The sequence below is a fragment of the Molossus molossus genome, unplaced genomic scaffold, assembly GCF_014108415.1.
Source record: "Molossus molossus isolate mMolMol1 unplaced genomic scaffold, mMolMol1.p scaffold_m16_p_18, whole genome shotgun sequence".
NCBI classification, from domain to species: Eukaryota; Metazoa; Chordata; class Mammalia; order Chiroptera; family Molossidae; genus Molossus; species Molossus molossus.
In genome coordinates, this window is record NW_023425353.1 from 9,270,207 (window position 1) to 9,298,095 (window position 27,889).

A 27,889-nucleotide genomic window follows, 5' to 3' on the forward strand; every position below is an offset into this window, starting at 1 on the left:
TCTAGGTAACCTCAAAAAGCTCCGTTTCTTTCTGAGCAAACTTTTGTTATGGGCCAATTTATTACAGCAACCACATTCCCCCATCTCAGGTAATTCTATATTCCTCTTTATAGGACCAACCTCCAGACTGCACATTCGTGTGTGTGTCTGTGTGTGTAATAAAGAAGTCATTTTATCACAGTTGAACCAAAGAAGAAGGGTTATACTTATTCAATAAACATTTATTGAGAACTTACTATGTGCCAGACTTGTTCTAGGTGCTGAAGAAAATGTGAAATACCACTGAAATAGCTAAGATGCCACCATGAAGTATTCAGCATTAGAAAAAGGAGTTAGAGAACCAAAGAAAAATTATACATATGAAAGAAACGGAGGCAATTCTGTAGGTGATTTTAGCCCCCCTCTTACAAACCAAACCTCCTCAAATCTGCAACACTTCTGATCATTTATTCATTGTATGTAATAATAATTATGAACTTGAACTAAACTGCTGAAACAGAAGTTGAATTATGTCTCTCACTTACTAGTTGGGGGACTCCTGTCAAATTATTTCACATCTTTGGACCATGATATCCTTATCTGTAAAATGAAATTACTAATACCACCTGCTCACAGAGCTATCGTAAGAATTCAATTTAGCGCTTATATTAGCACATGGTCTGGCACAAGGTAAATACCAGGTACAAGTTGATTATTATAATCATTATTATTCAGACAAAATATCTTAACCTTGAATTCTTTACATAGCTCCATTTTTCTATTCCTTTCTTATGATTTCAAACATCTTCCTAAGACTCTTTGAGACTTGTGTACAGAAGTAAATGCAGAGGCAAGTCAATATACTTAAGAAAGAATTAATAGACTGACTGAGGATGAGAAATTCAGAGACCCAGCCTCTTGGTCACCTCCGGAAGTCACCAAGAGCTACTTTGTATTTTCCTTCCCGAGCAGCTCTTATGAAATGATTGGTTGTATCAGGAGCAATTTTAAACAACAGTAAACAAAAGTTCATCTTTTCAAACAAAATCCTAGAAAGTAAGCTTACAGAGAGAATAAACAAAGGAGGCTTCTTTCCCTACATATAATAATTAGCTTCTCTTTATCAGGAGTAGTTTAAACTGATAAGAACAGATACTACACTTGATCTTAGCCAAAAGGCCGAGAAGCGATATCAGGAGTAGTTTAAATGAAAATAGGGGAAAGTTTAATGGGAAATATTGAAAAGTGCTATTTTTAATCCTTTATAAACTTTATTTTTTATTGAGGTATAATTGACATATATTATATTAGTTTCAGATGTAGAACATAATGATTTGATAGATGTATATATTGTGAAATGATCACAAACTTTTTTTATTTCTTGTGATGAAAATTTTTAAGATTTACTCTCTTAGCAACTTTCAAATCTACAATAGAGTATTATTAGCTGTAGTAACCATGCTCTACATCCCCAGGACTTATTTATCTTATGGAAATTTATACCATTTGACCACCTTCACCCATTTTGCCCACTCCCATCTCATGCAAAAAACAATCTGTTCTCTGTATCTGAGTTCATTTAAAAAAAAAAAAATGTTTCCCGGCCCGTTTGGCTCAGCTGTTGGAGCATCAGCCTGTGGACCAGAGAGTCCTGGGTTTGGTTCCCGCTAGGGGCACGTGCCAATAAATAAATAAATAAATAAATAAATAAATAAATAAATAGTTTTGGATCCCATATAAATAAGACTGCATGGTATCCTTTTCTCTGTATGACTTATTTCACTTGGTGTAATGCCCTGAAGGGACTGCCCATGCTGTCACAGATGGCAAGATTTCCTTCTTTTTGATGATGGAATAATATTTCATATAATATTCCACATTTTCTTTATCCATTCATCTGTTGAAGAACACTTAGATTATCCCGTGTCTTGGGCATTTTATTTTATTTATTTATTTATTGTTGTTGTTAATCTTCACCTGAAGATACTTTTCCATTGATTTTAGATAGAGTGGAGGGGAAGCAGGGAGAGGGAGAGAGAGGGAGGTAGAGACGGAGAGAGAGAAAAACATTGACATGAGATAGACACATCCATTAGCTGCCTCTTGCAGGACCCCAACAAGGGCTGGGAATCGAACCCAAATCCGGGAGCCTTCTGTCCAAAGGCTGATGCTCGCTCTAACCGCTGTGCCAAACCAGCCAGAGCTGTCTTAGGCATTTTAAATAATGCTGCAAAAAACATGAGGGTGCAGATATCTTTTTGAGTTATTGTTTTCATTTCCTTTGGATAAATATCCAGAAGTAGAATTACTTGATCATATGGTAGTTCTTTTAATTTTTTGCAAAACTTCCATACTGTTACCAACAGGGCATAAAGGTTCCCTTTTCTCCATATCCTTGCCAACACTTATTTTTCATCTTTTTGATAAAAGCCATTCTAACAGGTGTGAGGTGGTATCTCACTGTGGTTTTGATTTGCATTTCCCTGGTGATTAGTGAACATCTTTCATGTACTTGTTGGCCATCTGTAGGTCTTCTTTGAGGAAAAAACATTTATTCAGATCCTCTTTCCATTTTTTAATCAGATTGTTTATTTTTACTACTGAGTTATAAGTTTTTTTTTAATATTTGAATTCCTTATCTGGTATATGTGAATTGCACATATTTTCTTCCATCCATAGGCTGCCTTCTCATTTTGTTGCTCATTTCTTTTGCTGTGCAGAAGCTTGTCAGTTTGATGTAGTCCCACTTGTTTATTTTTGCTTTTGTTGCCTTTGCTTTTGGTGTCAAACCTAAAGTATCATCACCAAGACCGATGCCACGGAGATCACCCCCTATTTTTTCTAGGAGTTTTATGATTTCAGGTCTTATGTTCAAATCATTAACCCATTTGGAGTTTATTTTTGTGTATGATGTAAGAAAAGTGATCCAGTTTCATTCTTTTGCATGTGTGTGGCTGTCCAGTCTTCCTCACACCATTTACTGAAGAGACTGTCCTTTCCCCATTGTACATTTTTGGCTCCTTTGTCATAAATAAACTGACCGTGTATTCACAGGGTTAGTTCTGTGCTCTCTATTCTGCTCTATCCACCTGTGTGTCTGTGAACGTGCTATATATTTTAGTAATTATGTCGTGCAAGTTCTAGAATACTTTCCCTAAGAATCAACTAGTAGTTTGATTTCTTGATATTTTTCTGTTCCTTGCTAAACTCTCAGAAACTCCCAGATGCTACGACCATGAGGAATTTTATTACACAATGAGAAAAAAGATCATGTATTAGAAGAAATATATTTTAGTGAATTATTGTGAAGGTTTAAAAATACTTAAATGGTCCTGGCCGGTTTGCCTCAGTGGTTGGAGTGTTGGCCTGCGGATCAGAGAGTCCCAGGTTCGGTTTCCACTAGGGGCACGTACCAAAAATAAATAAGTAAAAATACTTAAATGTCATCCCTTAAAAATCTTTTGTGTACTATGCCACTGTTGTTATTTTACCATCTTTATGCACCATTGCATATACCCACTGTAAAATCCAAGAATACAGGTGGACAACCGCAACAGTAGTCCATTTGGGTTAGCAACTTCTCTAGGATATACTAGTTATTCCAAGTTATTTTTCTTTCGACAAGGAGAAATATATGTATACATATGTCCAAAATAGTGGACACTTCTAGCTTTTGATATTTGGTCCCTGGTATTGGCAGTCTTAAGTATTTTCAACCCTGACTGCCAACCTACTAAGCAACAGAAAACTCTGGTTCTGGGAAACTGGGGCACGTACACATTAGTCATATCTTTTACAAAAAAAAAAAAAAAATGTCATTTATTTTCTCTTGAAATTAGCACATCCTATCTTCCTGAGGGCCGGTAGAGGGAAAAGGCTTTGGAAGGATGCAGGATTAAGCAATTGACACTGGCTCACATTTTCACATACTGGCATCCTCCTTCTTTGGCTCACTTTCTGACTTTCAAATTTGCATCCCAGGGCGGAAGTAAGTGTAGGCTGAAGTGTCCCTTTGGAGCCTGGAAGCATCTCTGATAGAAAGCAAGCGTAAGTGATTGAGAAATCCCTCTTAGGGCTGGTGCTTCCCCTCTGGGGCCATGACTCCTTTTGCACTCCCCACCCCCCTCCCGCCGGGTTCCCAATATCTCTAACCCCACCCCCAACCCCTCCAGTCAGAAGTGCCAAACCCCGCCCCCTCTGGCTGCCAAGAGTGGTTCTTAACCTTTTTTGGGTCGGGACCTACAGAGAACTATGGACCTTCTCAGAATGGGGCCAGAGTCTAGGGAAAGCACAGCTTGAAAGCTTTGCGAAACTTTCAGGAGACCAAGGACTTGAAACACACCCCAAATTGCAAAATTAGGAACCCCATCACTAATACTCCTGATCTGGGCGATTAGATGGCAAATCTTGTCCCTAGTGAGACTGTAGGAAGGGAAGGCCCCCTGCACTGGGCCACTTTCACTAGTAAGAAACCAAAAAGAAAGGGTTAGACGGGGAGGAGAGAAGAGGAAGAGGTGTTGCAAAAAGATGGGAACCTAAGAGAGAGAAAGAGACAAGGGAAGAGAGGAGTACGAGAGTTTAAAGAGTGCAGTGGGAGAAGGAGTGGAGACCACGGAGGGGGTGGGGTGGAGAAAGGCAGATTCAGAGCGGCCTAGGGACGAGCGAGGAGAAAGGAGATTCTGGAGGGAGAAAGAGCAGAGAGGAGAGAGGAGACCAGAGACAGACCCAGAGAGAGACTGTGAGCGCCAGGAAGGAGAGACCGCACTCAGCTCTCCCTCCCGGGGGCAGGGAGTCTCAGAAAAGCTCATCTTCACGACGTGGCCAAGACCGCGACCCGCTGCCCGGGCGCTCCGGCGCCTCTGGCCCCCGCCTCTCGAAGCCGGAGGCCGGCCCGGAGTCCCTCACGGGCCGGTCTAGCAGAGGACACGATCTGGAAGGAGGCGGTCCGCACTCTCCGCTTTCTCCTCCCCTCTTCTCCTAGAGGCGGGCACCCGGGGTATTTGAGCGGCGGAGGACCCGCGGCCCCCCCGCCTCCGCCCCCCATTCAAGAAGCCGCTCCGCTATCCCCGCCAGCACAGGGCGCCCGCCGCGCCTCGGAGCGCACGTTCCGCGCTTTCTCCTACACGTCCCTGGACATTATGCGGCCGAGCAGCGGAGCCCCAGTCCTAGTGCTACTCCTCCGGCTCCTCCTGCGGCCCGAGCGGCTCAGCTCTCGGCAGGCGGCGGCGTTGCTCAGCCGAGCGCAGACGGGACCCTCGCGGCGGGACCTCAGCGACTCCTAAAGTCAAAAGTTGGCGGCGGGCGCCGGGCTCCGCGCGCTCAACGCGGCTGCTGCCTCGGGTCGCTGCCGCAACCAAGGAGGGCAGGAGGGAGGAGGTGGGGTAACGGGGGAGGGGTGAGGAGCACCATGCAGTTTGTATCCTGGGCCACACTGCTAACGCTCCTGGTGCGGGACCTGGCCGAGATGGCGAGCCCAGACGCCCCGGCGGCCGTGCGCAAGGACAGGCTGCACCCGAGGCAAGGTAATGAGGCTCTGGCCCCGGGACCCCTCCGACCCTGTCGCCAGCTTCTCAGCCTCCGCGCCCGGGAGCGGGCACCCTGCAGCGGAAGCTTCTTTCCTTTTCCTAGAAAGAATTATTTCCCGCTTTGCAGCCTCTCCCTTCTTTAGGTCATTCCCAGCCAATTTGTAGAGTGTCACTGTGGAAGGAACTTAGCCTCCACACCCTTTGCTTTTAGCCTGATTTTTCTTCTTCCCAACCTCCGTGCCCCAGACTCCCACAACTTAGTAACTGGGGGCAACGACTAGAAGCATGTTTTATTTTATTCAGGGTATTTGTCAGAATCTGAAATTAATTCGGGTATTTTGACTTGTTCATTTTTTTGGCTCCTAATGGTGTATCTGCAGCGCCTCGCACATTTTCTGGCCCTTCCGAGCACACAGTAGGTGCTCAGCAAATATTTGTCCACTGGCTGACGGTGAAGGGGGTTGATTCGAATGAGGGAAAGAAAACTCGCTGGAAGACAACTCAGGATAAAGCCCTCACCTTTTTTTTAATTTAAAACTTGCGTAAAAGTGAATTACTGCTTTATGTGTCTCTGCTTTTTTTCTGCAGTGAAATTATTAGAGACCTTGAGCGAATACGAAATCGCGTCTCCCATCCGAGTGAACGCTCTCGGAGAACCCTTTCCCACGAACGTGCACTTCAAAAGAAGGCGACGGAGCATTAACTCTGCCTCTGACCCCTGGCCTGCCTTCGCCTCCTCCTCTTCCTCTTCTACCTCCTCCCAGGCGCATTACCGCCTCTCCGCCTTTGGCCAGCAGTTTCTATTTAATCTCACCGCCGATGCCGGATTTATCGCTCCACTGTTCACTGTCACCCTCCTCGGGGAGCCCGAGGAGAACCAGACAAAGTTTTATTCGGAGGAGGAGGCAGAACTCAAGCACTGTTTCTACAAAGGCCATGTCAATACCAAGTCCGAGCACACGGCGGTCATCAGCCTCTGCTCAGGAATGGTGAGTGGGCGCGCGCCCCTCCTCTCCCCTCACCCGCTTCTGAAGACTTAATTGCTCTCTAGCCTAAGACCCTCACTATGGCGAGTCTCCGCTTTAGCCTTAAGTATGAGCTGGAAGCTCATTCGCGTCCTGCGCTTTGGGTGGCTAGCCCAGAGCGTGCGCTTACACTGGAGAGGAGAGCACGCGTCCGCCCCCACGGGGTTCTGGATTTTTGGAGCTTTCTAGGGTCCTAACCCTGCGCAGCTGCGCTTTGCCTAACGCTGGGTGAAGATTTCCTAACTCGGCCGCCCGGGAGCAGCTGAGTGTAAGGGAGGGCCCGACTCCTTATTGGTGCGTCTTAAGTTGGGGGTGTGGGCTGAGGATCCCCAGGCTTGGGTCCGGGGAGTTCCTTCCGTGTGTCGTGGAGGGGAGGCGTAATCTAGAGTCCCCATGTTCTCTCATGGCCTTTTTTCATGCGCCAGGAACCCTGAGGCTAAACAGGATTGACAGGGAACAGGTCCCGTCCCGGAACGGAAGGGAGGGCCCAGCGCCCCGGGGGCGGGGAAGAGGGCGGAGCCTGCCCCGGACACTTTGAATTCGGGTGGAAACTGGTAGTGGGGTGCGGCGCAGTCCGACTCTGCACCCTGCTGGTGGGGTGGCACCGAAAGCAGAAATATTGCGAGAGAGCCTGGAGAGACAGACCCGACGAGATTTCAGTTTTTCTGGGGCTTCTATAACCCATTGGAGTTTCCTGAGAATCGGAAGAGGGAGCCTGCGGCGCAAATTTCCCTGGAGAGGGAGGGCGAGAGGGCGGGGCGGCCACCTCTCTGCGCAGCAAAATACAGAGGTAGCGGGGATCCTCGCTGATCCCCTGATCCCCCGCCTACCACCCCTAGCCCCAACTTGCCCTCCAGGAGTTCCTACACGGCATCCGCCCCCTCCCCCCGTGACATCTGAGGATCCGCAGTAAAATTCTGGCCCGAGTGATGGTCCTTGACTTTCTCAAGCGACGTGCGTTGCTGCCACGCGCGTATGTCGCAGAAAATTTCCCGGGTCAAGCTCGCACAGCGTACGGCGCCCCGGTGATACGTTAGTCTTTCCCTAGGCACCCACACTCCCCACTGTCACCTTTTAAAAGTGGGAGCGTGGGTACTTACCCGGGGTGCTCGGCTGCCCCATCCACGCGCTGCTGTTCATAGGTCCAGGGAGCCCAGTTTGGATGTCGCATCCGTCTCCGCCGCTCTTCGGTGGGTAGCTAGGCAAGCCTGAAGGCTGGGATGGGGGAGATTTAGCCCTTTGGGGTGCCGGCATGAGGATGAGCCCATTTAGCCCCCAGCAAAGAGCCGCGGCGAGGCGTTGAGATTCTTTGGGGGTGGGCGGAGACGGCAGTTTGGCGAAGGCGGAGGGGGTGCTGCGGAGAATCATCGCTGCCACAAGACCTGGGTAGGGCTGGATCCTAGGAATCCTGTTCTTCTAAAGGTTAGGGTCGATGTAGGCATGTGTCAGGTGCCGGAACCAAGGGCATCAACACGCTTGCAGATCCCAAGACTAACCCCCAATTTCGGAACCTAACGGATAGGGCTGCGTCTGTACGTCAAGTTTGTAAACAGCCCTTACTCCTCCCCCTCTCCGCCTCCACACCCCGCTGAGTGGCCCCAGCAGTTGTATGAATATTTTGCTGCGCAGGACCTTAATTTCTATTGGTAACTTTAGGTAGTAACTCGCACGTGGAACTGCAAATGGTAACTCTTGGGGAACTGAGGGCCAGGACTTCAGAAACGATGCCTAGACCCTGATAACCCAATTTATATTGCATTTAATTTGCAATCTGCCCCTTCTGGAGGAGGGAAGCAGTTCTAACATACATGTTAAATATATGCACATTTCAGTGCTTAATCTGTCCCCTAAACCCTCCCGCATTGTCTTCCTTCTGGAATTTTTCTTTTCCCCCAAGACGTCCCCTTACCACTTTTGTAGCCGTAGAATTGTGATGTTCCTAGTGGCCCTCCGAGTGCACCTGCTCTTCCCCCTTGCCCCATCACCAGCCACACATACACCTCACTGGTAAAGGATCAGTCTCCCTGAATTCCATCTCAGCTGTGTTACTTTTACTGAGCACCCCTACCCTAATCCTAGCCCTTTTACTTCTCTCTCATTCTTGTCAGGACTGATGTCGGATATTTTTATCTGGCTTTTCCTCCAGTCTTTTCTCTCTGATCTCTGCCACTAACAGATTAATGATGACGGTGCAAGATGACATCACTACCCTGCTCACTGGCTCTGCACAGCTCCACCCTACCTAGTGAACCACTGTCACCTCCGCCCGGTACTTCAGACCATTTCCAGTAAACCTGCTCACCCCTTTCAGGTCCATATGTCCAGGGGCATCTCTCAGCGTTCCTGCACAAGTCCTGTATTTCAGGCAAATGGTTTTTGCTTCTTTCTCTGAATTTCTGTCCCATCCTAATCCTACTTCATTGCCTTTGGGCCTTTGGATTTATGTGTTGATCACACCCAGCTTCACGTGCTGAAACCATGCCCTTCTTCTGAAGTGTGACTTAGCTATCTTTGCCAGGAAACCTCTTCCTGGTCCTGTAGACTGCTGCCATCCCCGTCTCACCTTCACGGACGTGTCTGTGTTTCTCTTATGGTTCTGGTAGGCTCTTCCTTGTATTATAGTTCTTGGTATGGTGTGTTCTGTCTCGTTCTCCTGGGCACGAGGATCAGCATCAGTTCATTTCGGTCTTGTATTGGAGCCTTATATATTGTAGGTCCATAGTCCCTATGTTGAATAGGTGTTCATCGTGACCAAGAAAGGGTTACTCTTAGTTCAAGCAATTATTTGTAAATCAATAACACAGTTAATTTGGCACCATATAGATACCATTTATTGAACTCTTATTATATGCCTTGACCTGTAATAAGCACTTTACATGTGCATCACATCCTACAAAATCTCACAACAACCCACTCCTCAACTCCTTTTACAGATTGGGACATTGAGGCTTGGAGAGTTGGAGACTTGCTCGAGGTCTTGCAGCTTCGAAGGACAGAGCTAGGTTCCCACCCAGTCTTTCTGACCCATGATCTTAATCATTCAGAGACTGAATCTATGTTCTTAATGAGAAGTTCCTTTAAAAAGGCACTGCACTGCCCTGGCTGGGTGGTTCAGTTGGTTGGAGCATCATCTTGTGCACCAAAAGGTTGCGGGTTCAGGTCCTAATCAGGGCACATACCTAGGTTTCAGGTTCCATCCCTAGTTGGGTGCATACAGGAGACAATTGATCAGTGTTTCTCTCACATCAATATTTCTCTCTCTCTCTTTTTCTCTCCCTTCCCCTCTCTCTGAAGATCAATAAAAACATATCTTTGGATGAGGATTAAAACAATAATAATAAATAAAATAAAAAGGCACTGGACTAAAGTCAGGACACCTGAGTTCTAGATTCAGCACTGGCTCTGTTCAGCTGCTCTGTACCACCTAAGGGGAACTGTGAACAAGTCACTTCCTCCCTCGGCCTCGGTTTCCCTTTTTGTCGGAGTGCCAGATCCTCACCAGATGAGCTGCCAGGTTTTCCCAGCATTGGCCTGTCTCTAGTAGGTGTTCCACATTGTAGTGTGTGCCCAGCACTGTGTTCAGAGAACACCAGAGCTGTGTACTGAAAACAGGAACGGCCTGGTGAGAATACGTTTGTTAAATCACTTCGGAAACCGGCTGCTCTGTTGCTTCGTCTGTCCACGCCAGAGCTGTCCCCAGTGGTTCATTAATCGTGTGGAGAACTTTTTAAAATATTTAGATTCTAGACCTTACTCCCTAGAAATTCCAAATTTGCAGATAAGGGATAATGCCCCAAATCGGAATTTTTTAAAAACATGCCAGACAATTTTGAAGCTTAGTTGGGTTTGGGAACCTGTGTCTGGGCCTAATGCTTTACACACTTGATACTGCTTGAGAATAGCATGGAGTGCTCATCAAAATCCCAATTCCTGGGTCCTACCCTGAGATTTTGATTCAGTAGGTCAGATTTGGGGTAGGGTGTGATTATTTGAGTTTCTAACAAATTCTGGATAATGCTAATGACCTTTATGGATAGTCATTTCCCTTGTGTCCAGGGGAAGGTTAAAAGTCTCTACTTTTCCTTTTTCTTCTTCTCCTCCTCCTCCTTCTTCTTCTTCTTACTCTCCCCCTCTTCCTCCTCCTTCTCCTCCTCCCTCCTTCTCCTTCTCCTTTTTTCCCAGTGCAGGAAAAGGACCGATGGAGGATGTGAGAAGGGCTTGCTGTCTCACACCGCATGGCATGGGGAACCTCTTAGTGCTCTTGTAATGTTCTGTTGGTTGGTTCAACCTTGAGGCCTCATTCATCATTTGCAAAATTTGTGGATATGTGGGAAGGGAAGGAGAGTTACCTCTTTCAAGGTGCTTAGAATGACTGGCAAACACAAGTTATATCCTGGTGGTTAGAGGCGGATAGACACCACAACACCAAAAGCCACTAATGTGTTCTAAGCCCTTACAATGTGTCACTTTGCTAAGCACTTTAAATGCATTATCTCGCGTAACCTGCAGGATAATCCTTTACAGGAAGTATTTTTATCCCTAATTTGATGAACTAGGAAGCTGAAGGCCAGCATTTAAGGAAATTGCCCAAGATGGGTGGGTGAGCAGCTGTGCTGGGCCTGGAACCTAGGCCAGCCCGCCTCCAAAATCTTGCGCTGAATCGCTTCCTGTTGCAAAGGGAAGGGGTGGGGAGACGCATGTGCTGGTGTCACAGGTGGCACCACCTTGAGTGCCTCATGGTCACCATATGCTTCCTGAACTTGAATTCATGATAGGGCTTCCACAGGTCAGCTTTTCCCTGGGAGCTCACAGTGCTCCCTAAATTCCAGGCTGTCTTCACCCAGAAACGCTCTTTCAACAGTCTGTAGGAGGGAACATGTGATCGGAACGTGGGCGCCAAGGGAGTATTCCTTAGAGACTGACTTGGAGAGCCAGTGCAGTTAAGTAAAGTCAGCTCCAGGAGAAGGTGCCGGGATGGCAGAGAAGGGAGGTAAACTGCTTCTCCAAACGTGTCAGCAGCATTTCTGGTTTAAGCAGCCTCGTGACAAAGGAATTGGGTAAGATGGCACCATCTCCACTTTGAAATGTCTCGTTGTTCATTAAATCCTCTCTCATCTCTTCCTTTGCAGCTGGGCACATTCCGGTCCCATGATGGGGATTATTTTATCGAACCACTGCTGTCCATTGATGAAGCAGAAGATGAAGATGAGCAGAACAAACCCCATGTTATCTACAGGCGCAGCAGCCCCCGTAGAGAGCCCCCCACGGGAAGGCACGCGTGCGGCACCTCAGGTACTGGCTCCCTGCTTCAGCAGACCTCGCGCCTCTGTGATGGGTTCGTGCCCCGCTACAAAGCACGGCCGTTTACATTGTCTTTTATTTGGTCCTCAAGTGAGGTGGGTGTATCCCCCTGGTACAGTTGTGAAAGCTAAAGAGAGTCTTAGAAACTTGTCCAAGTTTGCACAGTTCGTAAGTGACAAGGCCAGGATTCAAACTCAAACAGCGGTGACTCCACGGCCACTGTGGGCAGAGCTGCCTCCTTTGTTGAAGTTGCTAATATGATTAAGCTTTAGTCGTGTCCTAGGCTGTTATGGCCATATCTTTAGTCCGCAATTGCTTTTGTTTCTTGTTTTGTATTTATTGTTTTTACCATGTAAGGTTACAAAACAGTCTTAACAACTGGAACTCATAAAAACTATGTGTTTCTTGGGATTTTTTCTATCAGTTTCAGTTTAGCTCATGGTCTGTGGCTTCAGGAAACTGGCCTGGGAGTGTGGGTCGCACGGTCAGATGTCTATCAAATGCGTATATGCCCAGGGCTTGGGTTTCCTTTCTCCTGACAGCTTGGCTGAGGCTGTTTGCTGACACGTTCGGCCACAGTCAGGATGTGTCTGTCGCTCTGGGCACCCTGGAAAGTGTAGGCTTGTCCGTGTTTCTAAGTCTGCAGTCCTGAAGCAACCCTTCACTGTCTTTGAAGCCTGGTTACTTTCTCTGTGATGATAGCTTATTATTCGAAATTATTCCTCAGTTGGGTCCTCTGTTTTAGAATGTTTGTTAATAGACATTTTAAACATTGCTTGACCTTACTGTTTCTAAAGCTTTCTCCTTCTCCCTAGTTTTTACTTTTAAAAAATTGCTTCTCTGAATTACATAACTTCTCAGGGTCTTCCTGGCATCTTCAAAGACCAGTAATCAAGATTAGCAGGTAGTTTCCTAAAACGCTTCCCCAGCCATCACTTGTTTCATCTCGTATCTGTGTCAGGTTCTTCCACTGTGACGGTGCAGTGTCCTGTTCCCACCTGAGTTTACTGTGCCCCAAGTGAACCCCTGAATGAAAGAACATTGGCTGTCTATACCAATGGGGAGTAGCCCAGTCATCAGGAGGAGCAGCCTGGGGCGGAGCACTGTGGGGCTTCGGGCTTTATCCCACCCAGTTCTGAGTTCCTACCACCAGGGCTAGGATACAGCCGATGCTCTAAAGAGCCAGGGGGTGGGGCTGGCAGGATGGGAGAAGAGTGTTGATAGAGCAGCTTGCATGGTGTCAAGGCTGCCAGCTCATAGCAAGTTCAGTGGGGAGACATTGATCACATTCTGTTGACCATGCTGGTAAGAATGTTGACATTTGCTTCTTGACTTCCCAAATCTGAATTAGCAAGTGCATATTTTATACATGTATATACATATATATACACACAGATATATACATACACACACATGTAGCATGTGACAGGCAATATATGATTCCTCCCTTTCTATCTTACTAATATGTGTTCAAACGATACTCTGATAATATTTTCATTGATCAGTTTATTGGACTGTGGCCCTTGGTGCCATTCTTCTGCCCTGAAGTGACAGCAAACCAACATTTTTTTTTTTAATCCTCATCTGAGGACTTTTTTTTTTTTTGCATTTATTTTCAGATAGAGAGGGAGGAAGAGAGAGAGAAACAAACCACAACCAAGGCACGTGCCCTTAGTGGGAAATGAACCCAGGACTCTCTGCTCTGCGGGCCGACACGCTAACTGCAGAGCCAAACTGGCCAGGGCAAACCAACTCTTTTTAAAAACTACCATTTATTATGGTCCTATCACCCACTGGTGTTGGGCGAAGCACTCTGCCTACACTACTTCGCTTAACCCTCACCCAGTCCTGTGAGCTGGGCGGCGCTCTCACCTCCATGGGCCCTGGGAGAGGACCCAGGCTGTTCAGAAATGAAGCAACTTACAGTCTCACAGCTGGACCTTGTTTGCCTGTCTTGTTTCATGGTTTGTTTTCTCTGTGCAGGTGTGTGTGTGTGTGGGGGGGGAGACAGAGAGAGACAGAGAGAGAAGAGAGGCCACTATGCTAATTCTGTACAAATAAGCAAACCTTCGTCCTAGGATGTTGTTATGTATTTCCAGGAGTTACACCCTACATATTCAACACCAACCCATCAGAACTTTAGACAGCTCAAGCCGTGGGCCAGCCCCGGAGGCCCCTGCTGGGCTGTGTCGCCCTGTGCTTGCTGGGTCAGGGGAGCCTGCCGCGCCCGTGGCTCTCAGGCTGCCTACAGTTGGAACATTAGTCTTACTCATCTCTTGTGTTTATTTATTTACTTATTTATTTATATGTCTGATTTTCAAAAAAGATTCTGGGATAACATTAAAAAGACGTGTAGGAGAGTCTTACGTAGTGAAAACGTCATGGGTTTCGAAAGGCACCTACAGCTGCATTTACTCGTCCGTGTGCGCATGCGCTCACCCAGCCGTGGGTGGGGCTGAGGACCGCTGCTGTGCTGGGCGGCGAAGCCCGCAGTCGTCTCTGTCCTGCTGATGAGTGTGACCTCCAGCACATGGAGAGTCTAACATAAGAACAACATGTACCTTCTGAGGGTGTGGTCAGGACTGCCGAGCATGAACTAATGAAGGCTTTGAGAATGGTGTTTAGAGATGGCAGACAATCACTAAATGGCAGATTAAAAAAAAAATTACAGATCATGAAAGTAGAAATTAAAATACTATTGCAAGGGAAGAAAACTCAAAATACCAAAAACCAAAGCTAACTGTGTTCCTATGACTAAGCTTAGAGTTTCTCAGTAACCTGGTCACAAACGGCCCTGGGACTTGCCCAAGGTCACCCTGCCAGCCAGTGGCGGGGCTGAGAGCCCTCTCTGTCTGCTTATTTCCACTGCACCTACTTCAGCATTTGAAGATTTTATTTCTTCAGAATGTCTCTTGGCCCAGTGGCTGCCTTCCTGAGTGTCTCTTTCGCTGACATTGGTTGTGTGTGTGTGTGTTTGGGCTGCTTGAGTGTATCTGGGTTTATTTGTGATTTTCATCCTGTTAGTTCCTTGGGGTTCAGGAGGGGGTGTGGGAGTTTTCTCTTTCCTACAGTGTGCCCTGTGACGACAGTGTCCCCTGCACAATGGGTCCCCAGTAGAGTTCACAGAGCCTTCTGCCTGCCCGGACACCAGGAGGCCAGGGGCAGGCCCCTGGGAGCCATTCAGGAGGGCGTGTTGCTTTTGTAAGCCACTTTCTGCCCACCCTTCACTTTGCATTTCCAGATGAAACCCTACGTCCTGTCACATAGACACTCTCTGTGTGACCTTGAATTTTGCACAAGGGAATGTAGTTGTTCTTATCAGTGAGATAGACACACTTTCTGGTAGGTGAGGGAGAGACAGGCAGGGGAGTGGGCCAACAGAAAGAAGATTGTTTTGTTTGCCTGGGCATAAAAGACAGTGTTTTTCTATCACTAAAATACCTTTCTTACCCTCCCATCTCAGCAAGGCCAGCTGTTTTTGTTTCTTAAGGCATTTAGGAATTATACACTTATTAACCCATCAATGCCACTTCTGAGGAAATAGTTGGACAATTGTGTAAAGGTATTTACGGGAGAATACTCAGTACAGTGTTGTTTATTATAGGAAAATGCTGGAAACAGCCTAAGTGCCTATTGGTTGCGGGGTGATGCGTGCATTGGATGGAGTCCTGTGCAGCCATTAAAAATGATGGCGACACACAGAAATGTGTACATTGAGTATGTTAACCCACACAGGAATGTATATATTGAGTGAACAGGTAGTGGCGATAAAGTGTATATGGTATGATCTCATTTTTTAAAAATAGTGAAATGTGTGTGGCTGCATGGGTGTGTAAAGAAAAAACCTGAAGCCTTATGCATGAAACTATTAACAGGAATCGTTTCTGGTTGGCAGGAACGTAGGCAGTCTTTACCTTTGTATTTTATGTTCTTATATTTTTGCCATGATTCTATAGTAGTTTCATAATCAGAAAAAGTAGTTTGAAAAGAAATGGGGGTGGTGGCATGCAGTTAGTTTGTAGCCCCATGGCCCTTGTCACCAGGGACCAGCAGCCAGGCCAAGATTCCATGCTTTCTTCTTCTTTTTTTTTCTTTTTTCTTTTACGGAATGAGATGGTTTCGATACCACACAGATAAACATCCTGCTTTGTTGCTCCTTCTCTGGAACACTAGGGCTGGTCAAAGCTGAGGGTTCTTATCAACCCAGCTAAATTGCCTTGTACCTATTGGACTGACCTTGGGATTACCATGGTTTAGTCTTCAGTAGGGATTGGGGACTCTGTCTATCACCCCCGTTAGACTGTACTGTCTCTTTTTGGTTGGGCTCCCAAGGATATGATCATAAAGGCTGACATATGTAAGATGATAATTAAAGTCATCATTTGTTGGACTCATATGCATACGGGGGTCTCTATGTTACTAACATACGCACATGTTCCATACTTTATCATATGTAATCTGTTCATCGACACTACAGGGTAGGTATTATTATCCTTATTTTGCAATTGAGAAATTGCAGCTCAGAGAGGTTGAGCACTTTGTCCAAAGTCACACAGCCAATAGAAAATGGGGCTGACCTGAGCCTGGATGGGATTCCCATGTGCTACACTGTGGACCAGATTACCTAGGAAGCAAGAGTGGAAGAAGCTGCCATCTAAAAAACCCTTTCTTGCCCTGGCCAGTTTGGCTCAGCGGTTAGAGCGTCGGCCTGCGGTCCTGAGAGACCTGGGTTCGGTTCCCGCTAGGGGCACGTACCTCGGTTGCAGTTTGTCCCCGGCCCTGGTCGGTTGTGTGGGTGGCAACCACTCGATGTGTCCCTTCACGTCGATGTTTCTCTCTCTCTGTTCCTCTCTCTCCCTCCCACTCTACCTGAACAAAAAATGGAAAAATGTCCTCGGGTGAGGATTAAAAAATAAATAAATAAATAAATAAATAAATAACCCTTTCTTACTTAAGATTTCATAGCACCTTTTTTGACTTCCATCTAATGTAATCCCTGTTGCTAACAATGGCTGACATTTGGTGAACACGCCTTGTGCGGCAGGTCTGTGCCACACGCTTTACGTAGGTCTGTGTTTAGTCCTTCCCTCAGCCTCGACTTTGCAGTTGGGAGAAGAGAGACACAGAAAAGTCTATCAAGTTACTTGCCCAAGGTCACAAAGCTCATAAACGTACCCTTTGGTCCTGGTCTAGTTAGAGGATTCTTTGGCCTGTCCCTTTGTTGATGCGATCGTGTTCATATATGAGTTACTTTTTCTGGGAGGATTTTTTTAAATGCCTTCCTAGACTTTGATTTGATTTGAGGAGGGCTGCCTGGTGCCCGGAATTCCCACCCCAACTCTAATGACTCACTGCAGCCTTGTGACTCCGGCAGGCCTCTGCTGGAGTGTATGCTTGTGACACATTAACCTCTCGAATCCATTAATAATTTAGCATAGATTAGCTGATGAGATTAGCCGCCCTGAGAGTTGGGCCCAAATGGAGTGAGAGACAGAGCTGAGGAGCAGACCTCTGAGGGGGCTTTAAGTAAACAATTCTGGAACAGCTTGAGGGTTCCAGGCGGTCACTGAAGCTTTGGCTGACCTCACAGCCCTGTCTGGGCCCAGCAGGTCAGTGGTTGTTGGCTAATTAGCGATTTCTGTGAGAAGCTAGCCAGCTTCCATGTTCCCACACACTTTCGTATCCTGGGGACCTTTCCCCTCAGCCCCCCAGCCTGTGAGCACGGGCCACGTTCCAGGAGCCATGTCCCGGGCAGTGTAAACACATTGAGGGTTACTTCTTCCTCTCCTGGAGCAGCTCACTGGGAGGAAGATGCTCAGGTACTCCCATCGCACAAAGGGGACAACGGGGCTCCGAGGTCGGTGAACTTGTCCCCCAGCCTGTAAAGGAAGTAGTGGGCAGTCCCACCCGGGGCTGATCTGACCTGGAACGGTAGTTTGGAGTTTATTGTTTTGACTTAATTTCCTTTCATTTACCCCTTTTTGTTCCTCATCAGTCTTCATACCTTTTTCTCTTTATTATGTTCCTCAATGACTTGCTGATTGATAAATAATCAGTATAAGCAGTGACCTCTAAAAGCCTTTGTAAATTGTTAGAAAACTACTGTTTTAAACACCTGAATTCTTGAGCTTATTTCCTCACCTTTATCTTTTTTGTGGCATTTATATAAAAATATTGCTATCTTTAACATGAGAATCTATAGTGCAGTATTCCAACAAAGTTGTTAAAGGATAATAAAAAAGAAACTTCTAATACAGGAATGGTTTTTTTCTTTCATCTGTTCTTATTTATTTATTGAAATTTTCTTTTTTAATTTGTATCTTGTTTTTTAAAAAGTAGAGACTATGGTAAAATAAACATACCATCTACATTTTTTTTTTTTTTAATCCTCACCCGAGGATATTTTTCCATTTTTTGTACAGATTGAGTGGGAGGGAGAGAGAGGAAGGGAGAGAGAGAGAGAAACATCGACGTGAAGGGACACATCGAGTGGCTGCCACCCGCACGACCAACCAGGGCCGGGGACAAACTGCAACCGAAGTACGTGCCCTTAGCGGGAACCGAACCCGGGTCTCTCCGGACCGCAGGCCGACGCTCTAACCGCTGAGCCAAACTGGCCAGGGCCATACCATCTACATTTAACAATTATCCACATTTGCTCTTACTTTTCCTTTTTGCTAGAGTATCTTTAACTAATCCCAGGTGTCATGATGTTTCCTCTCTAAAAATGCCAACATTCCTGTCTGGAAAATCAAGATATTTTCTTGTATAACTGTAACAGTATTTATGATGGTGAGCGAAATCAACAATAATTTCTCCACTTATATTAAGGTTTTCCTTATTGTCCCCAAAATGTCTTTTTATCGTTCCTTTGCTTAGTGATCTAAACAAGGTCCACACATTGCGATTGGTCATGTAACATCAATTTTTGTCATTATAGTTGTTTAAGTTGCTGTTTTTGTTTAGTTTTAGTTTTGCTCCCTTTGACCTTCTTTTCTCTTCCACTTCTTTGGCTCTTTGCTTCGCCTGTGTCATCATAAGGTTAGGCTGCATTCGCACCGAGGTGAAAGGGCAGAGTCAGCCCCCAAACCCAGAGCAGGTACCAAGAGCACCGCCAGCGGAAACGAGCCGCTGACCGGGCCGCTGCCCTGAGCACGGGGCACTGTGGTCAGTGCGTTTTGACGCGTTGTCTAGAGTACCTTGATAGCCCTGGTTTTAAAACAATCTACCAGCCCTGGCCAGTTTGGCTCAGCGGTTAGAGCATCGGCCTGCGGACCAGAGAGTCTCGGGTTCAGTTCCCGCTAAGGGCATGTACCTCGGTTGTGGTTTGTCTTGTCTCTGCCCCCGGTTGGGGTTGTATGGGTGACAGCCAATGTGTCCCTCTCACGTCGCTGTTTCTCTCTCTCTTCCTCCCTCTCTTCCCTCCCACTTTACATGTCCTCAGGTGAGGATTTTAAAAGATCGTGGTTCATGGCACTTTGCTTCAGAAACTCATGCTGGGGAACGGGGTCACACGGATACTTTCTACTTGTTCACCTTCCCGGTCACCTCTGAAGCAGTGAAGTGCGCGTCCTCTCTGAAGGGATGTGCTAACCCGCAGGAGGCCGGCGGAGGGCTGGGCCGGCCGGGGGCTTGGGGTAAATCCAGGGCCTCCAGGCCCTCACCTAGAGAGCCGTCTTTCCGAAGTAAGGTATTCTAGACCCTGTGCTCTTCATCTGAGGGGTATGCCCACCGTGTCATAAAGTGCTCCTTTGCTATGCAGTCGAGGTTCAAATGTTAAACTTTGTATTCACCAAAGTTACAGATTATTACAGAATCATTATTGTAGCCATTTATGGGTGACCAGCATCGGCTTCTGTCTGGGCCGAGCTTCTGCATGGATATTCTAGACAACTGAGAATCATTAATAAGGAGCAAGTATTCTGAGGATCACAAAGAGAGGATGAGGAAATGCAAGAGGTGATGGTTTGCACACACGGAGCCTTTGAAAGGAACGCCAAACGGGGGGCAAGTGTTGGCAAAATGCTTCCTGTTTTGTTGGTTCCCATCTCTCATGTGACATCAGAATGAGAGCGGGGTGTTGAAAATGCAGCTGGCCAGTGGTGCATGGAAAACTGCAGGTCGGTGTGCTTGGCCTCAGCATTGTTTCTGTTAGGAGTTTATTATTATTTTTTACAAATCTTTTTATTTTTGAGTGTTTTCTTTCTATGTCTCCATTAAGGTATAATTTACACGCAGTAACAGTCATCCTTTCTAGTGTACAGTTTTGCAAGTTTTAGCAAATGCATATGGTCATGTAACCATCATCACAGTCAAGACAGAGAGTCATTCCTGGTGTCTTTGTAGTCAGCCCCGCGGTCTGTTTTTATAGTTCAGCCTTTTCCAGAATGTCATGGAAGTAGAATTGCTAAGCATAGTGCGCGTGTGGCTCACCCAGGTGTTGCTTGTGTTAGTAATTCATCTTTTTTACTATGAGCAGTGTTGCATTGCGTGAATATACCAGTTTGTCTATGTGACCCAGAGAGGGACAATGTTTTGACAATTACAAATAAAGCCACTCTAAACATCTGCATACAGGTTTTGGGGTGAACATACATTTTCATTTCATTTGGAAAAGATGGGCCCTGAACCCAGGCCTCTTACTTCTTCTTTTTTTTTTTTTTTTTTTTTTGGTACGTGCCCCTAGCGGGAACTGAACCTGGGACTCTCTGGTCCACAGGCCAACGCTCCAACCGCTGAGCCAAACCGGCCAGGGCGGGCCTCTTACTTCTGAGCCCTGAGTTCTTTCCAGGCCGCAAGTCACGGAAAAGATGTCTGTGAAAGGGGCTTAGAAAGAGGACTTTCAAGAGCATGATCCCAGTGAGGTGTTGAAAATGCCACTGGATTTACGTGTAAGAACAATTAAGAGTAAACCAGTGAGATCATTTAAATCACCTTAAGGCTATGGAGAAAGATATCAGGCTTTTAATTCATTTGAAGAATGAAGTTGTCACAGCAAAAACTGAATTTACAGCAACTAAATATCTGAGATGGGCCAGGTGCTGGGGAGGGTGGCTGTGGCTGGGAGCGCTGCTGGGGAGCTCTCTGTGAGCAGAGCAGTCGCCCCCGCGGCCACCATGGAGCATGGGCATCAGGAGGAGGAAGGCTTTGCACTGCAGACTGGTGTATAACCGTGTCCTCATCCTGTGAGCGTGGGGACTCGGGTATCAGAGGAATGCGGGAGATATGCTCTCCAGGAGTTGCTTAGAAGCCTTTTTAGAGAGATCCTGCCCAACCGCTCTTTAATCTCTGATAAGGGAATGAGACCTAGACCCACCACAGGCATCTGCTCAGCCCTGGGCCACCCAGGAGCTGCTGTCAGACAGCGGGAGCCCTGGAGCAGCCTTGAAAGGATGCTCACCCTCAGGCGTGAGTCACATCCGCCGACACCCTAACACCCCTGGAGCGTGTGCCTCAGGCCCTGTTTCAGCACTTTATGTATTAAGGCATTTAACTCTCCTGTTAGGGAGGAACCATTCGTATCCCCATTTCACAGATGAGGAAACAGAGGCATAGAGGATTTAGGCGACTTGCCAAGGTCACATGGATTAAATGTGGAGCAGTGGGCTTTGAACACAGGACTCTGACTTGCAGGCCCAAACTTTTGTCTAGCATATCACACTGCCCACTATTTACTCTGCAAACACTTAATGCCTGGATGCACCATCCTATAGAGCAGCCAGTGGCCCCGTGCAGCTCCTGAGCCCTTGCAATGTGGCTAGCGCCGCATGTTGAAATGACAGTGTGCTGGATGTATTGCCTTAAATAGAACAGTATAGTATTAAAATTAATTTCACCCGTTCTTTTGGCTTTTTCTTTTAATGTGGCTATTAGACATTCTTAATTTTCGTGTGTGGCTCACATTTTATTTCCACTGGAGAGTGCTGCCCTACAAGGTCCCCAGCCATGTCAAAAGGGGCCACGGGCAGTGCAGGGGGGCTGTGGACAGCTGGCACCCCTCCAACCAGAGGCCTGGCTCCCCTGATTGCTGAGAGATGGAATGAGTCAAAAGCATCATTTCCCAAAGAGTATTCTGCAGGCTATTCATAGCGAAATCAGTCTCTGAGTAAAATATAGGCCTGGGTATGTTCAGCATTTTATAATGCTTCAAATAGATGTCCTTTACATATTTTCTGAAGTTGTTTCAAGTGTGCCTCAGTTTCCTCGTGTATGAAATGAGGTAATGCCCTACGATATCTGGGTGCTGTGAGGAATACACAGATCAGTCCCTATAAAGGGCTTAGGAGAGTGCCTGGCGCGGAGAAAGCCTTCACCTGGTCGGAGGTATCATCATTACTGCATTTGGCTGCAGGATCGGCAGGGTGGTGAGTAAGGGGCATGCAGCAGGGCCTTTGGGGCAGTGCCCAGCTTGTGGACCTGAGTCAGCAAATGTCACTCCTCCGGTAGCTGGAGGCACCCACCCCTTAGAAAACAGTGTGATGACCCTCAGACACGCCTCCTGCCACCGCCCACCACGGCCTCTTGAACTGCAAGAGCTTCACAGTTGTCTTCCTCGCTGAGAAGCAGCCATCAATACTCTCCTCCATCCAGCTCTATACCAGGGATGGTTCAGTCCCTGTCACCTGCACCACAAACTGGCCAAGACCCTGTGAGTTTCCCAGTTGCATGGTTAAACCGATGTAAACAGGCTTCTTCACTGCAAGATTTCTTAGAGCTCTTAAAATGCTAATGTGTCTGGAAGAGGTCCCAGCTAGGAATGCTCTTAATGTGTTTTTGCAAAGCTACCTGATTTGTTTTTGGAAATATCTTCTGGGACTAATGTTCCGGAAACCACTTGCAGGGAAACATTGTTCATAAGGATTCTGGTGAGCCAAAAGGAAGGCTTAGCAATAGCATCTCTTTCTCCGCTGCCCTTTGCACACATTTCATCAGTACTGCGCATGACACACCACCGGACATGGGCGCGCGTACATGCACACACACTCACACACACACACAGCTCTCAGGGAGTGAAGGGTATGGAGACTTATCTAGAGAGTATTCAGGGATTCACTGTTGTTGTTTTTTGTTAATCCTCACCAGAGGGTATATTTTCCATTGATTTTTAGAGAGAATGGAAGGGAAGGGAAGGAGGGCGTGGGAGAGAGAGAGAAACATCGATGTGGGAGAGACACATCAATTGGTTGGCTCCTACAAGCACACTGAGTGGAGCCGGGGATCAAATCTGCAACCCAGGTACAAGCCCTTGTCAAGAAATCAAACTCAACACCCTTCAGTGCAAGGGCTGGAGCTCTAACCACTGAGCAACACTGGCCAGGGCTCACTGTTGTTGGTGGGTTTTTTTTTTTCTTATCCTCACCTGAGGACATTTTTGCATTTATTTTCAGATAGAGTGGGAGGAAGAGAGAGAGAGAAACATCGATGTGAGAGAGAAACATTGACTGGTTGCCACCTGCACAACCCCAACCAAGGCTGGGGACCAACCGAGGTACATGCCCTTAGGGGGAACCAAACCCAGGACTCTCTGGTCTGTGGGCCGACGTTCCAACCGCTGAGCCAAATCGGCCAGGGCTCATGATTGTTTTTAAAGCTAGCAAATTGAGGATGCTTAAAAAAAAATTAAACCTTGGTAGTTTTTATTCATGCCCTTTAAAATTTTATAAACACAGAACAACTCCCCCTTCCCTACCCAGTTTCTGGAGACGCATTGTTCTGTATTCCTAGGACATTCACTGGTTTTATGGCTGTTTTTGATTTTCTGTTTTATCTTTTCCTCCATACTGTGCTTGTTTATCCACCTTCCATTGATCCCAGCAGACTGTTTCTCCTGTCCTACCCGGAAGGCTCCCTGAGTAACGCTGAACACAGGCGCAGTGCAGATCAGAGATGTTTCTCGGACATGCAGGGCAGGGAGCTGCCTCGGCCGCACTCTCGTCCCTGCGTGCTGTCCACTGAGCCCTTGAGAGGTGCAAGTGTTTGCATTTGTTTACATCTGATTGCATCTCAGACTGTGTCTTCTCACCACCAATCCTCCTGTGCTGTTACCTAGATGGAAAATTCTGTGGGGGCGGGACTGGCCCTTCCTTCCTTCCTTCCTTCCTTCCTTCCTTCCTTCCTTCCTTCCTTCCTTCCTTCCTTCCTTCCTCCCTCCTTCCTTCCCTCCCTCCCTTCTTCCCTTCCCCCTTCTCTTTCTTCCTTCTAACTCTCCTTTCCTAGGGTTCCTTCTAAAATAAAATTGTTTTGCTTGAGAAACCATAATGTCAACATACTCATTATGAAGAAAGGATATTTTGCATGCTGCTAGTAAAACAGTAACAGCTTGTAATTGTCATCATGTGAAATATTTACTGGCTCCTCCCTGTGCGCCACACACTGCTCTGGGGGCGTTTCATGAGCTCTCCCTGTTGATCAGCACAGTTAGCCTTTGAGGTCTGTGCTGTTATAATCCTCTTTTCACCGATGAAGAAACTGAGGCTTAGAGGCAGAAAAGGCAGAACCTTGAACCAGGGCTGGTGAGCTCCAGAACCAAGTGCAAAAGCAACCGCTAATGCTTCCCATCCAGCTTCCTCCTGGCTGTCACACCCTTTGGAGCAGGAAGGGGACCTGCTCTTGGTCCTGGGCTGTGACTGCCCTGCCCACTCAGACCAGGAGGTCTCAGGTGGCTCAGGAAGTTCAGTTAAATTTTGATAAACCTTATAAAAAGAGAGGGCAATAATTAACTTCTCAACTGGTACTGTTAGCTTTCAGATCTTCTCAGCCCAGCTGCCGCTGGTGGGAAACACTCGTTGAATAACTGCTGAGTCAGCGAGGCCCGCTGTCATTTTCTGAATGATTCCAGTTGCTTAGTAATGGAAGATGCACTGTTGTGTGGCAACGGGAAAGCGGAGCTCATTTGAGACGTTGTTTACCAATAGTTAAGCAAATGTTCATGTTTTTGGTTGTGAGGTTTTTAAATAATGATACCATCTTAAGTTTTTATAATAGTTTCTTTCTAAGGATTGCCCCAAGTTTTAAAAATAATTGTGTTGTTGCTTGTTTTGTTCAACTCCTCTAGCTAGCTCTGTGCCTTTGACAAAGTAGGTGTGTAAAAGTCAAGTTATAATTCACGAGGGATTTTCCGTGTGCTTTCTCACTTAATTCTCAAAGTAGCATTAAGATGGAAGGAAGCAGGTACTTTTATGCCCATTTAAGAAGTCAGGAAACTGGGACTTCGAAAGGTCATTTTGAGGAGAAAACAGCTTCTATCTTTGAAGTTGCTATTGTAAGCCAGAAAATTGTTTTTAATGGTTAGTCACTCTCCCATAAGTGGTTCCTTTTAGTTCTAACTAAAAACAGGACAATTACAGTATGTGTTGTTTCTCCCTCTATGGCAGACACTTCACATGCATGGTTTCCAGTGTTTCTCAAACAACTCCGGGAGACGGGCTGTTCTTCCATCTTTACAAGTGGGAGGAGGAGGCCGAGCAGGGGTCTCTCACTTGTCCAAAGTCAAATGGAACTTGGAGCTTGCTCCCCTCGGAGCAGATCTTGGAGCACTGGCTGTTTGTGGTGGTGTGAGCATCACCACGTCCCCCTCGCAGTCATCAAGGCCAGAACAGTTATAAAAGCCAGCGTTAGCTCACATTCTTAGAATAAAATGTAACAACTTCAGTGCCTGTGGCTTGTCATTGGGAAGCACACGGGACAACCAGTTAGAGCTCTAAAACATGCTTAATTTATCTACATGCATGTACGAGGGTTCAGTTTGCAAAATAATGCAAATGTGCATTTGATTTTTGGAGGTATCACATACTTTTTTTTTTATTATTAAGTCTCATATTTTTAGAGCAGGTTTTGGATCACAGAAAAATTGAGATGAAGGTGCGGAAATTTCCCGTGTATCCCGTCCCCACACACACACAGCCTCCTCCACTATTAACATTCTTCACCAGAGTGGCGCATTTGTTACAACTGATGGACCTACAGTGATGCAGGATAATCACCCAAAGTCCATAATTTACGTACGATTCCCTCTCGGTGTTATACAGTCTGTGGGCTTGGACAGATGTTGATTGACATGTACCCATCATTGTGGTATCGCATCGAGTATTTTCAGTGCTCTAAAAATCCTCTGACTGCTGAGTCTGTCTATCACTCCCTAGCCCCAGCCCCTGGCAGCCATGGATCTTTTACTGTCTCCGTAGTTTTGCCTTTTCCAGAAAGTCACATGATAGGAATCACACAGGGCGCAGCCTTTTCAGATTGGCTTCTTTCACTTACTGACAGGCATTTACGTTTCCTCCAGATCTTTCCATGGCTTCATATCTCATTTATTTGTAGTGCTGAGTGATATTCCATTGTCTGGATGGATCACAATTTACCCATACCCCTACTGAAGGATACTTTGGTTACTCCTAACTTTTAGCAATTATGAATAAAGCTGCCACAAACATCCATGCATAAGTTTTTAGCGGACACAAATTTTCATCTTCTTTGAGTAAGGACTGAGGAGCCCAATTGCTGGTTATGTGATCAGAGAGTGTTTACTTTGGCAAGAAACTCCTAACCTCTCTACCAGAGTGGCTGTACCAGTTTGCATCCCCACCAGCAACGAGGGAGCGTTCCGGCTGTTCCGCATCCGCTCCGCGCTGGCTCGGGACTTGGCCACTCTCGTCAGTGGGTGGCGCATCTCGGTTTGTTTCACTGTGTATTGCCTTGAATTACCTGCGGTCGGAGCACATTTTGATCTGCTTATTTGCCATCTGTATATCTTCTTTGGTTCAACTTGCTATTTTAAAATATGAACTAGGTCAGGTTGCTCATCAGTTATATAGTTAAGTAAGCATGATTAATTATTGAGGAACCCTTCCCTATTTCTGAGTGGCACATTTGAACTTCAACAGTAGCGTGGAAATGGAGCAGCCACTGTGGAAACCAATTTGGCAGTTCCTCAAAATGTCAAACATAGTTACCCTATGACACAGGACTTCTAGAATCTACCTGAGAGAAATGTAAACGTGGCCACACAAAAGCTTGCACGCACATGTTCATAAAAGCATTATTGAATTCAGTTGTTGGACCCAAATGTCTACCAATTGATGATGGATAAACCAAGTGCCATATAGCTGCACAGTGGAATATTATTTGGCAATAAAAAGTGATGGAGTACTGATACATGCTACAACATGGATGAACCTTGACATGCCAAGTGAGGGAAGCCAGACACAGAAAGCCACATACTGTATGACCCCATTTGTATGAAATCCCAGAATAGGCAAATTCACAGTTCTCAAACATAGTTTAATGACTGCCAGAAGCTGGAGGGAGAGAGGAAAAGGGGTAACAGCTAATAAGTACAGGGTTTCTTTTGGGATAATGAAAATATTCTAAACTTAGATAATGAAGATTATTTCACAACTCTATGAATACACTAAAAATCACTGAATTGTATACTTTGAAGGTGTGAATTTTATGCTATGCTAATTATATCTCAATAAAAAGTAGTAATAAATGTGTGGAAAAGAAGATCAAAAGATATACAGACCAGCCCTGGCTGGTGCAGCTCAGTTGGTTAGAGCATTGTCCTGTGCACTGAAGAGTCTCAGGTTCGATTCCAGTTCAGGGTACATGCCCAGGTTGCAGGGTACGTCCATGAGGCAACCAATCGTTGTTTCTCTGTGTGTGTGTGTGTTCTTTTCTCTCTAGAACCAATGAAAAACATGTCCTCAGGTGAGGATTATTAAATATAAATATATGTATATATTCAATATATATTTGATATATTCAATAGTCCACTGTATTGCTATATGCTATTTTTCTTATCCATTCAGATAGATATATAGATATAGATATAGATATAGATATAGATATAGATATAGATATAGATATAGATATAGATATAGATAGATACCATCTTTGTACTGTGCTTTCTACAAGGATGAAATTTCATTATGTAGCCTATTCTCATAACACTGTCAGCAAATGGCATTGCCAATTTGAAACATTTGCCCCAATTCCATTATGCTGAAAGGTCATTAAAGAGAAAGTGGACGAATTCCTTTTTATTCTAATAGTGTGTGT

The 27,889-nt window shown here is 46.1% G+C and overlaps 1 protein-coding gene and 1 pseudogene across 2 annotated transcripts in view; one reads left to right on the top strand and one right to left on the bottom strand.

The window, feature by feature from the left end:
* Positions 1–1,002: 1,002 nt before the first annotated feature.
* LOC118633660 lies at positions 1,003–1,170 on the bottom strand (annotated as a pseudogene).
* Positions 1,171–5,059: 3,889 nt separating this feature from the next.
* Positions 5,060–27,889, top strand: part of ADAMTS9 (ADAM metallopeptidase with thrombospondin type 1 motif 9) — a 161,035-nt gene continuing 138,205 nt past the window's right edge. The window contains exons 1-3 of one of the 2 annotated variants that reach the window (XM_036267064.1): positions 5,060–5,501; positions 6,093–6,493; positions 11,659–11,821. In XM_036267064.1, the coding sequence (XP_036122957.1) occupies positions 5,387–5,501; positions 6,093–6,493; positions 11,659–11,821 (679 nt within the window). In that variant the 5' untranslated portion in view covers positions 5,060–5,386. The remainder of the gene's footprint in view (positions 5,502–6,092; positions 6,494–11,658; positions 11,822–27,889) is intronic. The other variant, XM_036267065.1, reaches the window with a different exon arrangement.